Source organism: Aricia agestis, chromosome 11 (genome assembly GCF_905147365.1).
Source record: "Aricia agestis chromosome 11, ilAriAges1.1, whole genome shotgun sequence".
In the NCBI taxonomy this organism is placed as follows: Eukaryota; Metazoa; Arthropoda; class Insecta; order Lepidoptera; family Lycaenidae; genus Aricia; species Aricia agestis.
Window position 1 is genome coordinate 11,612,640 of NC_056416.1, and position 19,293 is coordinate 11,631,932.

Here is a 19,293-nt window from a genome sequence, read left to right on the forward strand (position 1 = left end):
GACATTGATATAATTATAGCAATTAAAGATTAGGAAATGATATTAATCTGAAATAATTGCGTTAACTTTTGACAGAATATAAATCATACCCCGATGTCGCAGTAAAAAGTATGGAAAGCCTCAAACCCTAGGTTTCCTAACCTGTTAGCCTTTTAATTCGAAAAGGTAATAGTCAACAGATCTAGCAAGGCATTAACCCTTACCCGGTTTTTCGGAAGTTTGAACCGGCCAGTCTGCAGAATGGCTTGAACGTGTATGTCGGCTATAAAGCTTAAGCCATGGTCGTTGACCGACGCGTGCGCAGCCTCTCATTAATCACACAGCCATTCTCGTACTTTTTACGGTAGCCGACTTCTCGTGCGTATTATATGACGTATGCCACATAAGGGTAATTTTACTTTGCAACGTACTGACTACTGACTACTGACCCGACGCGACGATGCGCTGCAGTTTTAAATGAGCTCTATATTTCAAAATTGGCAGACATCTCGATACTACAAGTGACAAGTCTGTCAATTCAATGTTTATTTTCTTGTATAGGTAAATAAATTTTAGTATTGAATGCAACGAATAATAAAAACTAAGAAAGAGTAACTCTGTCAAAAATTTGTTCCGCGAGCTACAAAAAGAGACCCGAATACATGCATACTTTATGCAAAAAGAATACATGTAAGAATTTTGTGTAATTATAGGAGTGACAAAAGGTTTCGTAGCTATTGTTATATTTTAGTGTGCGGAAAGGAACTAAATTCAAAACGGTTGAAGTGTGGAAGAAACGTAACTCACGTTGCCTTAGTTTTTATTATTCGTAGATTGAATCGCTCATTCAAGAATGTATCACGTTGCGTCGACGCGTCACGTTCCAATGTGAAGTGACCCTAAAATTTGTAGTAAAAAGTGAACTATGCTAGAGAGGGCAAACGTTTTGGCACGTAACATACTCATGAAGGTTGGAGCTTTGACAAGTAGCATAGTCGCACGACCTATGACAACTTTTGAGGCTAGTACAGATAACACAATCTATACTAGCCTTAGATTATAATCTTTAATTCAAGTTTAAATTCAAATTTATTGGTATCTAAAAACTGTCTTATTTTCATATAATCATCTCACAATACACAAGGCCTATTATTAAACAAGTAGATACCCACTAGATACCTAATTAAATCGAAATTTGGATGAAACTTTTACTTACTAAATTAGCCGCTATCGGCTTTGGACTTACCGTTATGGTTTTAAATTGATGCAATAATTTGAATTTTAAACACCTTTTAATGAATTAAACACATTCAATAAGATTTAAATCTGTTGATTTGAATAAATACGGCTTCTTCAAACTTTTATTTGATTTTGAAACAGGTACGTTTGTAAATTATGTTTTTAGTTTAGTTAGTGTTCAGGTAAATATTTCTTGTGATTCTTGATAAAAGAAATAGTCTATATAGTCTAGTATATCAAATAGTGTGTAAACCATAAATGCTTAAATTAAAGTTCTATACCAGGGGTTCCCAAACTTATTTTGTGACCTGCCCACTTTGAGAACAAATTATGTCTAAGCGCCCCCCATTGTTTCAATTTCAAATGCATCCAGATGAAAATATGAAATTAGGTACAAATCACCCCCGAAGCCTCTACATAACGCTCCAATATTTTTTTCTGGGTCCCACACCTCCCCCCTTTAGATCTTCAGCGCCCACAAGGGGGCGTTATTGCCCACTTTGGGAAAGGCTGCTCTATACGGACAATATTTATATATTTTATTAATCTATCAAGCCACATTTCCAACGTATCAGACGAACACAAAATATAGTATAACTATACCTAACGTTTATACAAAACCAACCGTCCGTCTGAAATAGGTAAGTACGTACCTAAATTGAATTTAGAAGTGTTACAATCTTTTCCAATATCTAATATCATTTTAAATAAGATATAAGCAACTCTTTTTCTTGTTTGTTGCGGTGCAACCAATTTTCTTTTTCACTTGCGGTGCAACAAATTTATTTGGATTAAGTTGAAAGTGGGAAACAATTACTGGTGGGCAATTTGTTTATTATTGAGTCAGTGGACCGAGGCGGTGGCTTTTCACTTTTATTATTAATTTCGCCTTGGTCGGCTTGCTGGCACGCGCTACTACTTATAGAAATCATCGGTGATTCTGTAATTATGGTATGGCTACTGTTACTGGCCTTTACTCGACTTTGTTATTCTTTAGACCAGTGTTTCCCAACCTGTGGTCCGGGGACCTCTGGGGGTCCGCGAGTATATGTTTTTGGGTCCGCGGTGGATCATACGTAATCTCTGGTTCATACGTAATCCGATCTTTTTGCTGTTTATTTTATTAAGGGGGTCAGTGGAAACTGTGCTTTTCTTCCTGGGGGTCCGTGGCTGAAAAAGGTTAGGGAACACTGCTTTAGACATTGCAGTTCATTAGTCTGGGATCTCGTCACTGACGAGGTCGTCAGTGGTTCCCCCAAAATGTGCCGGCAAAGAAACGCTAAGACCAGGAAAGGAGCACTATGAAGAGAAGTCAGAAAATAGTAACAGAGTATTGTAGAGTATGTAATTAAATTGTAATCTTACTCTTATTATTTGCTCTTCTATTATTATTATACAAAGTTAGGTCTGCTTAACTTTATCTGCCATATTGGATACATCACATGATAGATAAGGACTGAGTAAATAATATCTTTATCCTGAGTAGGTAAGTGTCCATGATGATACTAGAATTTTAAATATAATACTATAATTTCCTATGAAATGCCTTTAGTATAATGTACATTTACATATTATATTATATTATGGAGGTAAGAATGTTTGACATCTCAATCGCTTGATCTCCCGCACCGATTAAGTGATACAGTTAGAAACTCTAACGTCTTATAACTCGTTGCAAATGCAATTAAGTCCTTATGCAGATGTATCGTTATGAAGAATCTTAACTTACATAGTCGTTACGGTTAGTGATAAGATACACTTTGTAATATAACTTTGATAAAGATTACGTATGTACTCAGCCCCCGTAGACAAGTGGCAAAACGTTAACGCTAACGCTAACGCTAGCGCTACAAAATGTATGGATTTGACATTAGTATTCGCTAGCGAAGCGATGACTTATGTCAAATCGCATACATTTTGTAGCGCTAGCGTTAGCGTCAGCGTTAGCGCTTTGCCACTTGTCTACAGGCCCAGAACAATTGGGAAGAGTGACAAACTAATTATAAGATTTTTTTTGTCGAATCTAGAGACTCTATTAGCTGGCTAAACTAAGCATAGGCAGCATAAATCAGGCGCGGTCGCAGCCTGAAATTTCGGGGTCACTCACTAGTCACTACACTCGGACTTCTGGGTTGACAGCTGTCTAAGGTCGGACGCAGTGGTGGTTAGGGAATAGCTAGAAATGTCTTTTTATAAAATTTGGCAAGATTTTGAGATTTTGAGATTTGACCTTTAGATTTGGGGGGGGGGGGTTTCATGTCCCCTGTGACCCCCCCCCCCCCTTTGGACCGCGCCTGGCATAAATCCAGCTAAGCATTAGCATCTAGCTTTTTATATCGCTATAGTTACCTTTTAGCGATATTATTATCAAATTACTGGGTAAACTTTTAGACATAGATTCATTACTTTACTGGGTACACGTACAGTATCGCTTTTGATACATAATTATAGTATTTGCTTATGTCCGTGATTCAATAACTTCATTAGGCTCATCAAGTTATTTAGCTCACCATGATGTCTAATATTATAACATAATATCATAATCAGTATATCAGTTTCACCCCGCGGGGATCTTGCCCTCACCGTCTAGACTACCCCGCATCTTATCTAATTTTAAACGTTCGCAAACACGACTGCTGTAGGGTTGGCACAAGTTTGTTAATCCAGCCGGGATCACAGACTCCAGCTCCCACACAAAACCGCGAATTCGCATCGCATCGTAAATATCTGCGACAAAACTCATAATAAAAATGACATTACGATGCGAATTCGCACGAATTCACAGTTATGTGTGGGAGCCCTAAAACTGAGGCCTATTGTACAAGCACTAGATCTAATAAATTAGTTAGTAAAAAACAAAGTCGCTTCCGGCTGTATCTTTCAAGAATAAATGATTCGATATTTCATATTATTATAGAAAAATGAAAAGGACTTCCAAGGTGTAAACAATAATATTATTACTCTTAAATGAACTAAAAAGTATTAATTAAAATAATTCTTACTCTTTAGTAGTGCCACTCTAAAGATCTAATCAACTATTTCTATACACAATCTTCATTATTTTAAAGTTGGTACCTAACTCAATCGTAAGATCTATGACAACGTCTAAAATCTGAAATTTTTGGCACTGGTAATAAATCCTATTTAAAATATTTTTACTCATTAACAAAGCAGATGTTTTCCGAAATGTAAATTACTTTTTTTCAGAATACCTAATTGATAAAAATCTAATAAATGGCAACCCTACACACAAGGCTCCTTACAAACGTTTTTACAAGGGCTTGCTAACATTGTTATGTTTCACTTGTCCTTTTGCGTAAGCTTTTGTATTCTTTTGAAGAGACTTTGTCATTTCTTTTTAAAAATAAACTGTTGAAAAATGTGTATTCTTGCGTTCACTGTGTATATCTAATGCAACGAATGTTTCACTTTCTTTTGAATATCCTTCATTTAAATGTCTAAGAACTGTTTAATCGGCTGAACTACTTTTTTTAACTTTTCAAATGCTCAATTTAAGTTATATTAGTATTATAATAGCAATATAACTTAAAAATATAACAAAATATAATACGTAACAATGCTTTTTAAAGAATTTCAATTGAACAATTGAAATTCTTTAAAAAGCATTGTTACGTATTATATTTATACGTGGGAGAGCCACGCTTCAGCACGAATGAGCCGGCTCGACCGGAGAAATACCACGTTCTCACAGAAAACCGGCGTGAAACAGCGCTTGCGCTGTGTTTCGCCGAGTGAGTGAGTTTACCGGAGGCCCAATCCCCTACCCTATTCCCTTCCCTACCCTCCCCTATTCCCTTCCCTTCCCATCCCTACCCTCCCCTGTTACCCTATTCCCTCTTAAAAGGCCGGCAACGCACCTGCAGCTCTTCCGATGCTGCGAGTGTCCATGGGCGACGGAAGTTGCTTTCCATCAGGTGACCCGTATGCTCGTTTGCCCCCTTATTTTATAAAAAAAAGGTGTTCAGCATAAGCTCTACATTTTACTTTTCAATCAGGATATAAAAAATGCGATCACCTTATATAAAATCTTAGGCACGAGTTTTCTCGCAAATCGCAATCAATATTATCTATAGGCTATAGCCAAACGTTCCACATATTGGAAAATCAGCAAAATTCTCCCTTTTATGGGAAATCAAAAATTCGGATTTCACATTCGTGAGGGTCAAATTATAGTCCACGCTCCCCTCGCGGAGTAATCTTCACAATTGGAGTGCCGATATAGCGAGGAGTCTATAATTGGGTATTAGACTTAATACCACGGCGGTTGCCGCAACTTGTGGGGTTTTGAGCATGTTCTAGTACAAGTTTCCCAATATTTTTCAGCCACGGACCCCTATGGTATCAAGCACAGTTTTCACAGACCTAGAACAGCAAAAAAAATCTGAACTTGTATGATCCAGAAATGACACCGCGAACCCCCATACACACTCTATATCAGGGATATTTAATATATCCCTGATATAGAGTATGTATGGGGGTATAAAATGACCTTCGCGGTCCACACATTAAAAATAATATTTTTTAAACAAATGTAAAATTACGGAAATTACAAAGGTATTTATTTGTATCAATGAGAAAAGTGACAATAATATTTGTTGCAACAATATGTTCATCAGTATGTCGAGAACGAAATTAATTTTTAATGAAGTTCATCTTCGAACATGCCATGTCCGGATGCGGACCGCGGTCCGCCATTTGGTGACCCCTGCTCTATATACTCGTGGACCCCCAGGGGTCCACGGACAACAGATTGGGAAACACTGTTCTAGAAGAACTAGATGAGGCGATGCATGCACTTTCAAATAAATCATTCGAAATTGGATTAGGCAGTCTACTGAGAGCGACAAATGTGCCAATTCATCGAAATCATTGTATAAGTTCAAAAATATTAGAGTTTTCGCATAGCCTCGTCAATTTGCAATGTGTATCTAGGTACTGACCCTAAAACTGTTTAATCTGCAGCTACATGATACCTACGATTCTTATTCAAACCATATCAATAAGCACATTTTTCTGTTAATTCGAGAAATAAATAATAAAACAATTATGAACCTTTTCATTATGCTGGGAAAGCTTATTTCAATGGGTAGCTTTTAATTGTTTTAGTTATTTCGCAATATGCGAATAGTCTTATCTTAAATGAATATTCGTAATAAACTTAGAAGACGTAAAACAGCTATGAAACGTGCTCTAACAAGCTGCAAAATAGATATATAATTCATAATTTACGAGCTGGAAGAGATAAAAGTTACATAAAGTTCCGTAGATGAACGCGAGCTAAGTCGTACCATTATGTTTTATTAGTAACTAGCGAAACGCCCCAGCTTCGCATCGGGTATAAAATATAATATAGGCACTGAAAAAATGATTAAAATCGATTCAGCAGTTTTGACTTATATTCATTATTACTACCCGTGGCCCGCATTGGTCGGTACCGCCACAAAAGCTACTTCCCGCAATTTTTCAATCTTCGAAAATATTCATTTAAATCATATGCATTAAAGGGCCATATAGATCTACATTAAATCAACAAATAACAATGTATTTAAGTTATTTAATTGGATAAGAATTAATGCTGTATTTATTAAAATTGCTTCGAAAATTAGCCACTATTTGTCGTAAAAGTAAATGACAAAAAATGTTATTGTGGGATATCCATAAAAGATACACCATCGCGGAGTTTTCTGTAGACCTTTTCAATGTGTACAATACTTGGGGTCCTTCCCGTTTCGTACCACAAATTTTTCATACCGCGGTATGAAACAAAGAAGTACTGTTTTTGAATTGCCTGTTTCATACCGGCGTCCGAAACAGCGAAGACCTTGTATGTATTATTGTGCTTTATTAAAAAACCTGATGAGGTAAAAATTCAAAAAGATCAACACATTCAATTGAAATAAATCAAAGAATATGAAACGAGCAAACGGGTCACCAGATGGAAAGCAACTTCCGTCGCCCATGGACACTCGCAACGTCAGAAGAGCTGCAGGTGCGTTGCCCGCCTTTTAAGAGGGAATAGGGTAATAGGGGAGGGTAGGGATGGGAAAGGGAGGGAATAGGGTAGGGGATCGGGCCTCCGGTAAACTCACTCACTCGGCGAAACACATCACAAGCGCTGTTTCACGCCGGTTTTCTGTGAGCCTGCCGAGCCCGAAGCATGGCTCTCCCACGTCACAACCATACAAAAATTTAAAAAAACTAGTGGTACTACGGAACCCTACCCATATTGCGCGTGGCCCGATATGCACTTGGCCGGTTTTATTATTTGTATTTTCTAAACTATCCATTTTCCTCAAAAAAAAACAATGCACACTATGAGGGCACTTTTGAGATTGACAGCTCCCGGACCATAAGTATATTTATATTCTTTTTGATAATTTAAAATTAATTATATAGTGTTAGGTTAATTTTCCTATTTTTCTAATTTTTCTAATTTAAATGTTTTAGGTTAAGAGGCTTATGTCCAGCAGTGGACGAGTATTGGCTGATATGATGATGATGAGGTTAATTTTAAAGTTATATGTGTAATCAAGCTGTGATTCTATTGTTAGAAGTCTGATAGTATATATAATATTATATTTTTTGATTTTGAAAGAAATTACATTTCTTTATACAAAATATTTTTTTATTTCTTCTTGTTACCACTTTTCTATACGCCAGTATAAATAAGTGATTAGACTAAAAATATTTACTAAAACTCATGGTACGAATCCACCCATACCAAAAAAGAATTCGTCGTTTCATACCACTCCAAGCACCGCGGTACGAAACACAGGCAATTCAAAAACAGTACTTCGCTGTTTCATACCGCGGTATGAAAAATAAGTGGTATGAAACGGGAAGGACCCATACTTGGTGCATTATTTTGATAAATCTCGTAGGGTTCAGCCTGCGTTTGTAATGTAAGCGGAAAAAAATGTAATTATTTACGATATCACATTAGAAACGCCAACAATAGCGGTATTTCTCCACTATTTAGTGAATGTTATTATATTTATAAACCTTCCTCTTTAATCACTTTATCTATTAAAGAAACCCGTATCAAAATCCGTTACTTAGTTTTAAAGATTAAAGGGAACAAAGGGACATGAGGGAAAAAAGCGACTTTGTTTTATAATATTATGTATAGATACAGAAATTGGATACGAGTCATCAATACAAATGGCTAAAACCAAAACTGTTCAGTGAATGGTCGAAGCCCCGGCTATTTGGTAACGTATTTTATTTTGAGTACCGTATTTTAATTTATGTTGTGGAATATAGCAATTTATATACACGGCTCGCCGCTCGAGTGTGAGAGACTAGAAACATTAGTGCATTTTTTTTTCAAAAGATCTGGGGGCGCGTTAGTAATCCTGCAAGACAAGTCAAGACATGGCTGGACCGACTTGTTTATGTTTATTCTATAGTTTTGAGAATAAGTCAACATCCATTTTAGATACCCGAAATACGGCTAAACAACATGCTGCCCAGCTATGTAATAAAGTAGATGTCAGCACTTGGACAATTAATCTAAGTTTAATGCGGTCCAATCATAAAACCGCATGTCCAAGCATTATTTGTGATTTGTGCGTAATTCGGACAGTGATTTATACGGGGGGCGAGCCACCCTCGTAGGGAACCACAAATACGACAAACATTGATTTCTGGAAACGGGAGACATTTTTGAGCAGCGATTGAGCGATTGATTGGATGTTTGTCAAGAAATTTCGTTTTGATCGGATTGAATCTCTAATTTAATTTCTTAGAAGCAACTTTTTATTTGAAAACAAAATATTAGAAATTGGAAAATAAATTCTAAACAAAATACTTGAGAGGTGTCGAGGGACACCCGAATGGAACGAAGTTATTTCTTATGTTCAAAAAACATGTATATTTACTTTTTCAGGCTAGCCTAAGGCGCAACGCGCGATAAGGAACTACGTTCCAAAACTACGTAATACGTTCCAATAATAAGTAGAGTTTAAAATATCGTCAGAAATGTTTGCCCTTAATTCGTAGCGCTTCTATTGCAGATTACTACAGAGATGTAGAGCTTGTAATTGTAAAAAATCAATCTCACTTTAGTTTGTTACTTGTTTTCACGGCTTATTAGTGTAATAGCACAAAAAGACGTACTTACTACCTATACATATTTAATTTAAAAACTATGGAGTCACTGTACCACTTTCACATTATCAAATTATGTTTATCGCAATGAATAGAACTTATTTGGATGAAGCCTTGCAGATTTTGCACCAAATACGAGTACCTATTGTTCGACACTTATTGTTTGCATTTCTTTTTCGTACAAAATAATTGTACCGTTATATTGTACGATACCTCTTTTGTGAGCCTCAACTGTGTTAATTAATGGTCGCTTTCCTGATTAAGATTTGGCTCGAGGTAACGGGGGTATGTCAGATGTTTGGAGAAGATAGCTCAAAATATTCGGCCCAGCTCCGGCTGTCATGTTTGGAACACGCTGACATGGTTTGTCATTGTATAATTAATTTAGGCGGAATTAGGCGCCAATTGAAAAAACAATGAGTAGATAATTATACTATGATGGATCGTTACCGTTATACAAATTAGGACGAGCACGACTAAACCGAGATACTTTTTTCTAGTTCGACAAAAAATTGCAACATAAAGTTAGATAAAGAAATATAGAATAAGGAATTTATTAGCGGACACCTCGAGATTTGACCTCTGCCGAAAACAGTACTAGTAAATGTTAAATAAACGTTCTTATTATTATTATTAAATATCTACTGGATCTTACTAGTTACAACATTACACTATATACACACTTTCAATGGCAAAATAACAGTGGGTAACTCATTTTAAAGGTAAAATAACGATCGTGGGCCCAAAGGCCAAAGTCATGATTGCAGCCCATAAAACTATGCCGCCGTATGTAATTATTAATGCATGCAATACTGAAATATTTAGCCCTATTAGTTTGAGGATCGATAGAGCAATGGGGTCGTATACGGCGGCGTTAACTATTCAACAGTTCCTGGCTATTCAAGAGAAAATCAGCTAGAAACTTTAATAGTAGAGTTCGCGTTTGTGAGAATTCAAAATGAGAAAACAAGGAAACTTATTCGGCAAGTACACAATTCCCAGAAAAATGTAAAATATTAACCACATTTATGATCATTTCGATGTAAATAAACCACTAAAGAGTTTTAAACAGAACGAAAAATACTGTCGAAACTTAAGGCCATCCCCCGAGCAAACGACCTTGACCATACATTTGACGCGTTGACGAGATCGCACAAAAATCCTATTTTTTACTTATCTTAGTTCAAAATTGGTCTAAAAAAATTCAAAATATGTAGTTAATGAAATTGTCTTTCTATTGTCGTGTGTTTCAAATAAACGTAATTTTTAAATACTAGGGAGATGCTGAAAGTATGCTTGAATTTTAATAAATTGGTTTTACTTTGGAAGCTGATTTCATGAGTGTAATAAACAAAAATAGGAAATTAAAAACGGGGAAAGGAATTTTGATATACTGAAGATTATTGCTGCATTTATATTATAACTTTGTAGCTTTCAAATTATGAGTTAATAAGGCTCAAAATACGATAAATTATGGCATCTCCGTAGGGGAAGCGCCTTAAACTATACACTACACAGGCAAGATCGAATAAAAAATCAATTTAGGACTAATAAATTAGCTGTGCTATAGATCAGTTACAGATAAAAGCATAATAGCAAGCCGAGTTGATACCATTCCTATTGTTGAAACGACTCAAGTAGGTGAAGTAATATGCTTAATTGAATTTAGAATGATGTGAAGAAACAAGCTAGAAATACAAATGCAGACGTAAGTGGATGAAGTGGGGTGGGTAACAACTTGAAATTGCTCGTTTTTGACATAAATGGAGGCTTTAGGACTGGAAAAATTATTTGAAATAAAAATATGTCGATTTTTGTTGAGCCACATAATATATTGCCAGATGATGAAGTAGGTAAGTTACAAGGTTTGTTTAAATTATACGGGAAAAAAAATGAGTAAGAACTAATAGCACTTCACTACATAATATAAAAAAATTGTCGCGTTTTTTTTCCGTCATGTCCTTTGTTAGGAACAAAGGACATTAATCTTTAAAACTACGTAACGGATTTTGATGCGGTTTTTTTTAATAGATACAGTGATTAAAGAGGAAGGTTTATAAGTGTAACATTCATTAAATAGTGGAGAAATACTGTTAATTTTGGGGTTTCTAATGTGATGTCGTAAATATCTATTGCAAACGCAGGCTTAACCCTACGAGATTTATCAAAATAATGTAATAAGTATTGTACACTATAAAAAGGTCTACAGAAAACTCCGCGATGGTATAATATGTCAATCTCTTGAGGATATCCCATAATAACATTTTTTTTTGTCATTTACTTTTAACTTCAAATAATGGCTAATTTTCGAAGCGATTTTAAGCAATACGGCAATAATCCTTGAAATACATTATTGATTTAATATAGATCTATATGGCCCTTTATTTAAATTTTGATTTGATTTGAAGAATTTTATTGATTTAACGGGACGTAGCTTTTGCGGCGGTACCGACCAATGCGATGCAAATACCATGGGTAGTAATGAATATAATTAAAAACTACTGAATCGAGTGATATATGTTATACCCGTGCGAAGCCGGGGCGGGTCGCTGGTATGTTATAAAATGTGAGTTCAACCTGTGGAAAACACCTCAATCCTCATCCATTTACGTCTTCAAATCAAAGTCTAGGAAAATTAAATTAAATATTTAGATAAGTAACATAGACTCATTTCTTAATAGAGGTTGTTGGTAATACTAATATATTATTTTCTGTGGTAGAGGCTTATAAATTATGTTATATAACATCTCAATCATTTGTAACATATAATTATGAACGTTTAGCAAGATTCATTCCAAATTTCAATACATATATTTTGATAACTTTGCATAATTATTATGCATAAAAAAAAAATTTACTTTCATAAAATTTCAATTTTATCCCTGCTTTTCACTGATATTTTTGGACTCATTGAAGCATACGAACATGAAATAAACTTGTGTACACGAGGTAAATGTAAAAATACTTCATATGAACTGGTTGGTATTAAAAAAGACTTTTAATTATCCTTTCAAAATGCATTAATAACAAAACTATAGCAACTCTTTAAGCAATATTTTATGTGTATCTTGGAACGTAACATAAATTGTACCTCCCTTCTACATCTACATAATATTGTGAGTTGTGACCTCTTGTAAATTGAATTAAAATACATAATTTGCTAAGTTCCTCTATAATTGTTTTAGAAACATCTTATATAAAGCGTACTTGATGCTGGTCAAGTAACGCGCAAGTCATCTAAATTATACAATAATTACTCAATGTTAGGAGTCAGATCGTAATATTAAATATAAAAAAATACATAATAATATATTTTATTAATTTTAAGTAAAAATTTCGTAAGGATGTACTTACTTAATTTTCTTTAATTTATTTTTTGTTAGAATCAATTGTAAAGCATTCTTTTTTACATTTAGCTACCACATAAACCTAAGTCGCTTCTCTCACTCGCAATCTTGTTATAATATTATATCAATGGTCGCAAGTAAGCAAATCTATAAACGCTGACGGTATGATTTGTGAATTCAACTGAAAAAAAAGCAATTTGATTTAAAAAAGGCAACGTAGGAATCCAATGTGTATCTTTCATTAGCCGGCGTAATTGGACTGGGTCGTTGACGTTTAGGAAACATGGCTTTTTATATTCATAGGTATTACTTATATGAGTTATATGACTGCATGTGTATTCTATAAAACAACATTTAAACACAAAATTGTTGCTTAATCAAGCAAAATTTACCATAAACTCTCTATTTTAAAGTATTTTATGGCTATTTGGCATAACTTGCCCACCTAATAAAAACTCGAACTAAAAAAAAAAGAAATTTTACTTTTTACGGTACCTCATTTTAACTAGAGACCCAGTTTAAAAAAAGAACGTAACATTAAAAAAGTAATAAGCACAAGCGTACATTGCATTCTGCCATAACTTAACGCGTACTTCAAATATGTGCTCAAAACATGCGTATAAAAGATAGCTTAGTAAACAGTGTCTTACTTAAGCTATTACTGAACTTTTTAACATGGCAGAAATAGCATCTACAAACAGACAGTGTTAGCTTTAATAATGGAGTTTTCTTGTGAAGCGTGCGCCAAGCCCTTGTATGTGCTTAACTTGTCAAAATACAGAAGAGAGTTGAAGTTAGAACTTAATTTTCTTTTGTTAAATAACACAATGTTTATTTACTTTGAATATTCTGAATGTTTTGGTAGGTTTTGTTTGTGAAAAATATTTATTGTAAATACCCTCCCGCGCGGTCTTGGCGTTGGCACTACCATGGCCTCAAGTACAGACTATTCGACTCCACGGTATGTACTGGGAAAAAAGTACATAAATAAAGTTATTATACATGATGAGCACCACTCAATCTTCGAGTAATTCTCATTTGAACTTTCATTGAAGTCAATTTCTAATTACCTTTATTACGTGATACAACCTAATGCTTTTGTAATAGCGCGGTCGTTGCCGTTTATCTTCTAATGACTCCAAATGTTTTTAGTACTTATTCCCTAATATTTTCTTCCTTTTAAATGCAGTTATTTTTAAAGGTGTCGAAAAAATATATATACAATACTTAAAATAAATAGGCTTGATGACTATTTTTTTTTCTTATTGGTAATTGAAAGACCCTTAAAGAATAGAAACATCGCTGATAGCTTAAAAATTCACCAAGATATGACAATTCAAACATCTCATAAATTAGACCTGCCCGAAACGCTCCATACAAAGTGCTACGAAAGACTGACGTCACTCTTTCGTAGTTTGTACGCATCAGGAGAGAACTTTGTTCGATAGGTATATTAAATATTGCGTTTATGAAAGTGGTTTCATAACGAAAATTGCTTTGAATTGCATAAGTTATCGATTGGAATACAAATATTAAGAAATTTAATTGAAAAAAAATCGACTTGATTATCTAACTTTTAAGGCGCATAACAAAAAAAATAAAAATGCTATCAAGCTGTAATTTTGGGAAGACTTATTTTTCACCGTGATTTCTTTATTTTATTAACAAAATTCTCTAATCTTTGACCTTGTCATCATCCCTATAGCCGCACTCAGAGAGATTAATGATTGCTGAAGGTACTACTTAACTTCTATTTAATGAAGATTTTGACGTAAATTCCATATTTTTGCCATTAAATTAAAATTAAGTAATCATTAAATGTGTGCGGGCATCAAAGCCCTTATAAGTACTATCAGAGAAGTTGATTCCTATGCAAATCGGGGACCTAAGTAGTTTGGTCGCGTTACGTCAAACCCAGCTGACGGATCACAATTAACATTGAACATTGAATTGACATATTCGACCAAATAACGTTGGTCTGTCAATTGCATAGGAATCAACTTCCTCGATGGTACATTGTTATTCTAAAACAAAGTGTTTACTTTCTAGAAAAAGTAACACCATAGTAGGAAGATCAAAGAACTCGTTCGAGATTAAAGAACAAAGGTTTTGATCTAATACGTGGGAATCTCCCGACAATCAGGGATAGGGTGTACAATTACCTCTCCGTTCTTACCGTGTAGATCATGATCCCTAAAAAATGTACATGTACTAATGATCTACGGCAGATAGATCATAGAACGAGTTAGTAGTAGGTTGATGAATGAAATAATATGCTAAACAAAATACGCAATTTCTAATTTATCAATATTAAAGTGCTTTCAAAATGCAATAGTAAAATGCTTTCCTTTTCCTCGATCTATTGTTATTCTATTATATATAACTTGGTTTGAGAGGTAAAGTAGCTTAGGAAAGATAAGGTATTAGGTAGTAGGCATTTTAATTTTTAACTTTTCATTATTTAAACTCTACCGTTTATTAAATTTCGAAGATTAACACAGGTGACAGGACCATTTTTTCCATGTTAGTGGGTCTATACGTTGGAAAGGTCATTAGACAATAACAGCCACATGATAATTAAATTTGTTGATAAGGTAGAAGTTTCCGAGCGAAGTTTTGCGCGGTCTATGCTAAGTCTTGAGACGCACATTCAGAATAAATAGGTTACACTTTTTCCTTACAACCTTGTCCCTACACTTATGTAAATTCAACCGCGATTACGCGGCTCAGAGGCAGCAGAACAAAGCCTGTCGCGTGTTAGGATTCTGCATAATCTTGCATCGATAAATAGGAATGATGGGTAATAGTCGGGGGCACCCGAGCGGCACTGGTAATTGATATGACCAGCTAGCGGTTATTCTTCGCTGCATGCATCAAGCTACGCTCTTCGACGTATGTTAAAAAGAGCCCCTTCACACTTCATCGGCTTACGGGCAGTCAGCAGCTGATGCAGTGTGTATAAAAGAGTGAATTTTAAATTTTGTTAGTCTTGCCAAAACTCGGCAACCGATTTGGTTCATATTAGTCTTGAAATTTTCTTGGAAGTCCAGGGAAGGTTTATAATAGGAGGGAAGGGTCATCTAACGTGTTACATAAAAAGTTGAAAGATGGAAAAAAATAGTTTTTTTCACACGCCAATGCCAATCATGGCTGTCATAGATCTAGGCAAGATCTAGGTTGCTTATGGCAATCGCTGGCAAACAGGTGAAGCTGGCGATGCCCAAGTCATGAAAACGTTCGTCTTTAAAGTTTGGCACAATATTGGTCTGTAAGATTATAAATTCACGATAAAACCCCGGTCTATACAGTTATATGTGCGATAGTTAAATGTACGATGTGCGATAATTACTATTAAACAGTGTCCGTTGAGAAGTATAGCCTAACTTAAACGAGATGGAGGCTCTAATTCAGTATTTTTCAACCTGTTGTTCGCGACCCCCTTAAGGGTTGGTGGTTTTTCATACCAAGGGAGATCTATGACGTATAAAGAAGGTTGAAAAACACTACTAAACTCTATATTCCTGGAGCTTCGCGGCAGTCTAAATGGGTCTTTACCCTTTAGGTTACGGCAATCAAGTATGGCGCTTCTGGGCTAAGTAATTCATCTATGTTGTAACAGATACAGTTATGATGGTTATCTTATGTTAATGCGACTAAACGCCACGCGTTCCGATGCAATGACTTGTTGATACAGTTGTGTTACGTCACAGGCCTATTACTTACTTGCACTTGCGCTGTTCGCTATGATTGCGTTTCTTAAAGAATTTCTTATTTATGTCGTATTTTAATTGCTATCTGCTGCTGCACCTTGTATATATTTTATTCGCAATTAACTTTACATGTATGATGTACGTGATAATTTATAATATATGCCTATTTTTAGGAGTATTTCGCATACCACAAGGAACCCTATAAGTTTTTTTGTCAGATTATTATCCGTTCCTACGTTCTATTTAAAAAAGCCTTTGAAAAAAGACTTAAGTACCCTGTAGTACAGGGCTTGTACCACACATTTTTATACGTGGGAGAGCCATGCTTCGGCACGAATGGGCCGGCTCGACCGGATAAATACCACGTTCTCACAGAAAACCGGCGTGAAACAGCGCTTGCGCTGTGTTTCGCCGAGTGAGTGAGTTTACCGGAGGCCCAATCCCCTACCCTATTCCCTTTTCTACCCTCCCCTATTCCCTTCCCTTCCCTACCCTCCCCTATCACCCTATTCCCTCTTAAAAGGCCGGCAACGCACATGCAGCTCTTCTGATGCTGCGAGTGTCCATGGGCGACGGAAGTTGCTTTCCATCAGGTGACCCGTTTGCTCGTTTGCCCCCTTATTTCATAAAAAAAAAACACAAGAAATTATAGCTGGCTTAATATATTAAAGCTAAAGAATATCAGTCTTAGATGCTGTCTGCAGAATGTGGAGTAAGTTCCTTACTGTATAATTAATTTTTACATACCTAACTACTTACTTACTGATTTGAAAAGGGGAAAAATTCTATAAAAATACCGTACGTTTCACGGTGCAGTAATCATAAGAGAATTATAAATTATGAAATCATAAATAATAATTTAAATCAGCCCGCTTTAGTGAAAACATAGAAACGCGCTAGAAAATTCCTAACTAGAGAATACTATATTAATTGTGTTTAGTAGGTTGTACTTAGTAATTTTTTGGCAAATTTTAAGTAAGTATTTAAAGTGCTTAAGTTTTACAAAAAATATTAATAAAATAGTCGGAAACAAATCATTTCATTCTTTTCTTCGAATAATTTTAATTTTTATGTTGGTTTAAATCATTATAGTACACATAACATTATGTAAATATTTTTTAAATTCCATTATTTATAGTCAAGCATTGAGATATTAGTTAAGTATATTTTTTAAAGTCAATCTAAAAACCTACTTTTAATGTTTGATCAATATTTAATCAATATTTGGCCTGACTTACCTACTTAACGTTAATTAACCCAAAACAAATGTGTAACGGATATTCCGCGCTCCGCACAGTTCAAAACGATTTCCGCTCAATAAAATAAATAAATTGAACATCTTCGATATTTGACCCCATTTTTAACCCCCACAGTTCACTGTATCGAAAATGATCTAAATTCAATCAAATATTACACACAGATTCATGGAAACATTTAAGTATTAAAAACTGAGACAAATAATTAATAGAAAAAGCTTTTATCAATTTTTGAAACAAGCTAAATAAGTTGGAAATACTTACTCTTTTTATAAAATATGTTAATTTGAAATAAGAAAATAAGAGATTTTAGCTACCTTACAGAATAGTTTTAATTAATTAAATGGTAGATAAACAAACCTAGGTCCTAACCTCCCTTCGGAAAAGCACGCAAAAAAAAATATTTTTTCGAGCGTATTTTCAATTTAATCAACAAAATACAATAAAACCTTTTATGTGTAAAATATACTCACCAGAGCGACGTTCACGAGAAAGAAGCATCTCGTCATAAAACCTTTTATCTCCATCCTGTGCGACAATCACATAAACTAAAAAAAATGTTATTTTTTCGCGCGTTCCCGCCAATGTGAGTGCGCGCGCTCCGCGACGCTTAGCCCGCTAAACTGAGAGCTTCGCAAACGGAGGGAGACTGGCGGGAGGACGCGTAGGGGAACAGTCAAACGCCCGGTAATTCGCTAAGAAAACTTATGATTTATTTACCCGGTGCACTGAGGTCGAAAGTGTTTTGTTTTGTAAACAAATCGCGAGTTTATTGAAATGGTAATGAGCTTGGAGTGTTTTGGAGTAAAATACAAAAATATAATGAAAATTGGAGTAGCCCGGCTTTTATTAACAAGTTTTAAATAATATAATACTTATGTAATAAATAATAATATGTTTTAAATACTTACCTATACATACGGTACCTAGTTGGTCACATCAAAAGCTCAGTCTTTTTCAGAAGAAACTTTACGGTAAGTAGATATAGGTAGTAGGTACCTACCTAGGCAGGTAACATTGAAGTTGTACCTAATTCGTATTTTATCAGGGCGAGCGAAGCTAGCCCTAGTGTACGAGTATAATATCTAACGTGATCTGAATACGTCTCGGGACAGTTTTCCCGCTTTCAGGCAGTGTGGCCGAAATTGTCCTGCTTTTGCAAACAGACCAAACGACAATAATTTAAAAGTAGCCCCCCCTACTTTTAAATTATGGGAGGGAATAGAGATGATGACAAGGTCAAAGATTAGCGAATTTTGTTAATAAAACAAAGAAATCACGGTAAAAAAAGAAGTGTTCCCAAAATTTCAGCTTGATAGCATTTGTATTTTTTTTGTTATGCGCCTTCAAAGTTCGATATTCAAGTCGATTTTTTTTCTATTAAATTTCTTAATATTTGTATACAATTCGATAACTTATGCAATTAAAAGCAACTTTTGTTATGAAACCACTTTCATAAACGCAATATTTAATATACCTGTCGAACAAAGTTGTCTCCCGATGCGTACAAACTACGAAAGACTGACGTCATACTTTTGTAGCACTTTGTATGGAGCGTTTCGGGCACGTCTTTTTTATGAGATATTTGAATTGTCATATCTTGGTGAATTTTTAAGCTATCAGAGTCATTCT

At 35.1% G+C, this 19,293-nt stretch overlaps 1 protein-coding gene across 2 annotated transcripts in view; it reads right to left on the reverse strand.

The window, feature by feature from the left end:
• The window catches only part of LOC121731997, a 67,173-nt gene extending 48,890 nt beyond the window's left edge, over positions 1-18,283 (reverse strand). For both annotated transcript variants that reach the window (XM_042121729.1, XM_042121728.1), the window contains exon 1: positions 18,135-18,283. In XM_042121729.1, the coding sequence (XP_041977663.1) occupies positions 18,135-18,188 (54 nt within the window). In that variant the 5' untranslated portion in view covers positions 18,189-18,283. The remainder of the gene's footprint in view (positions 1-18,134) is intronic.
• Positions 18,284-19,293: the final 1,010 nt, after the last annotated feature.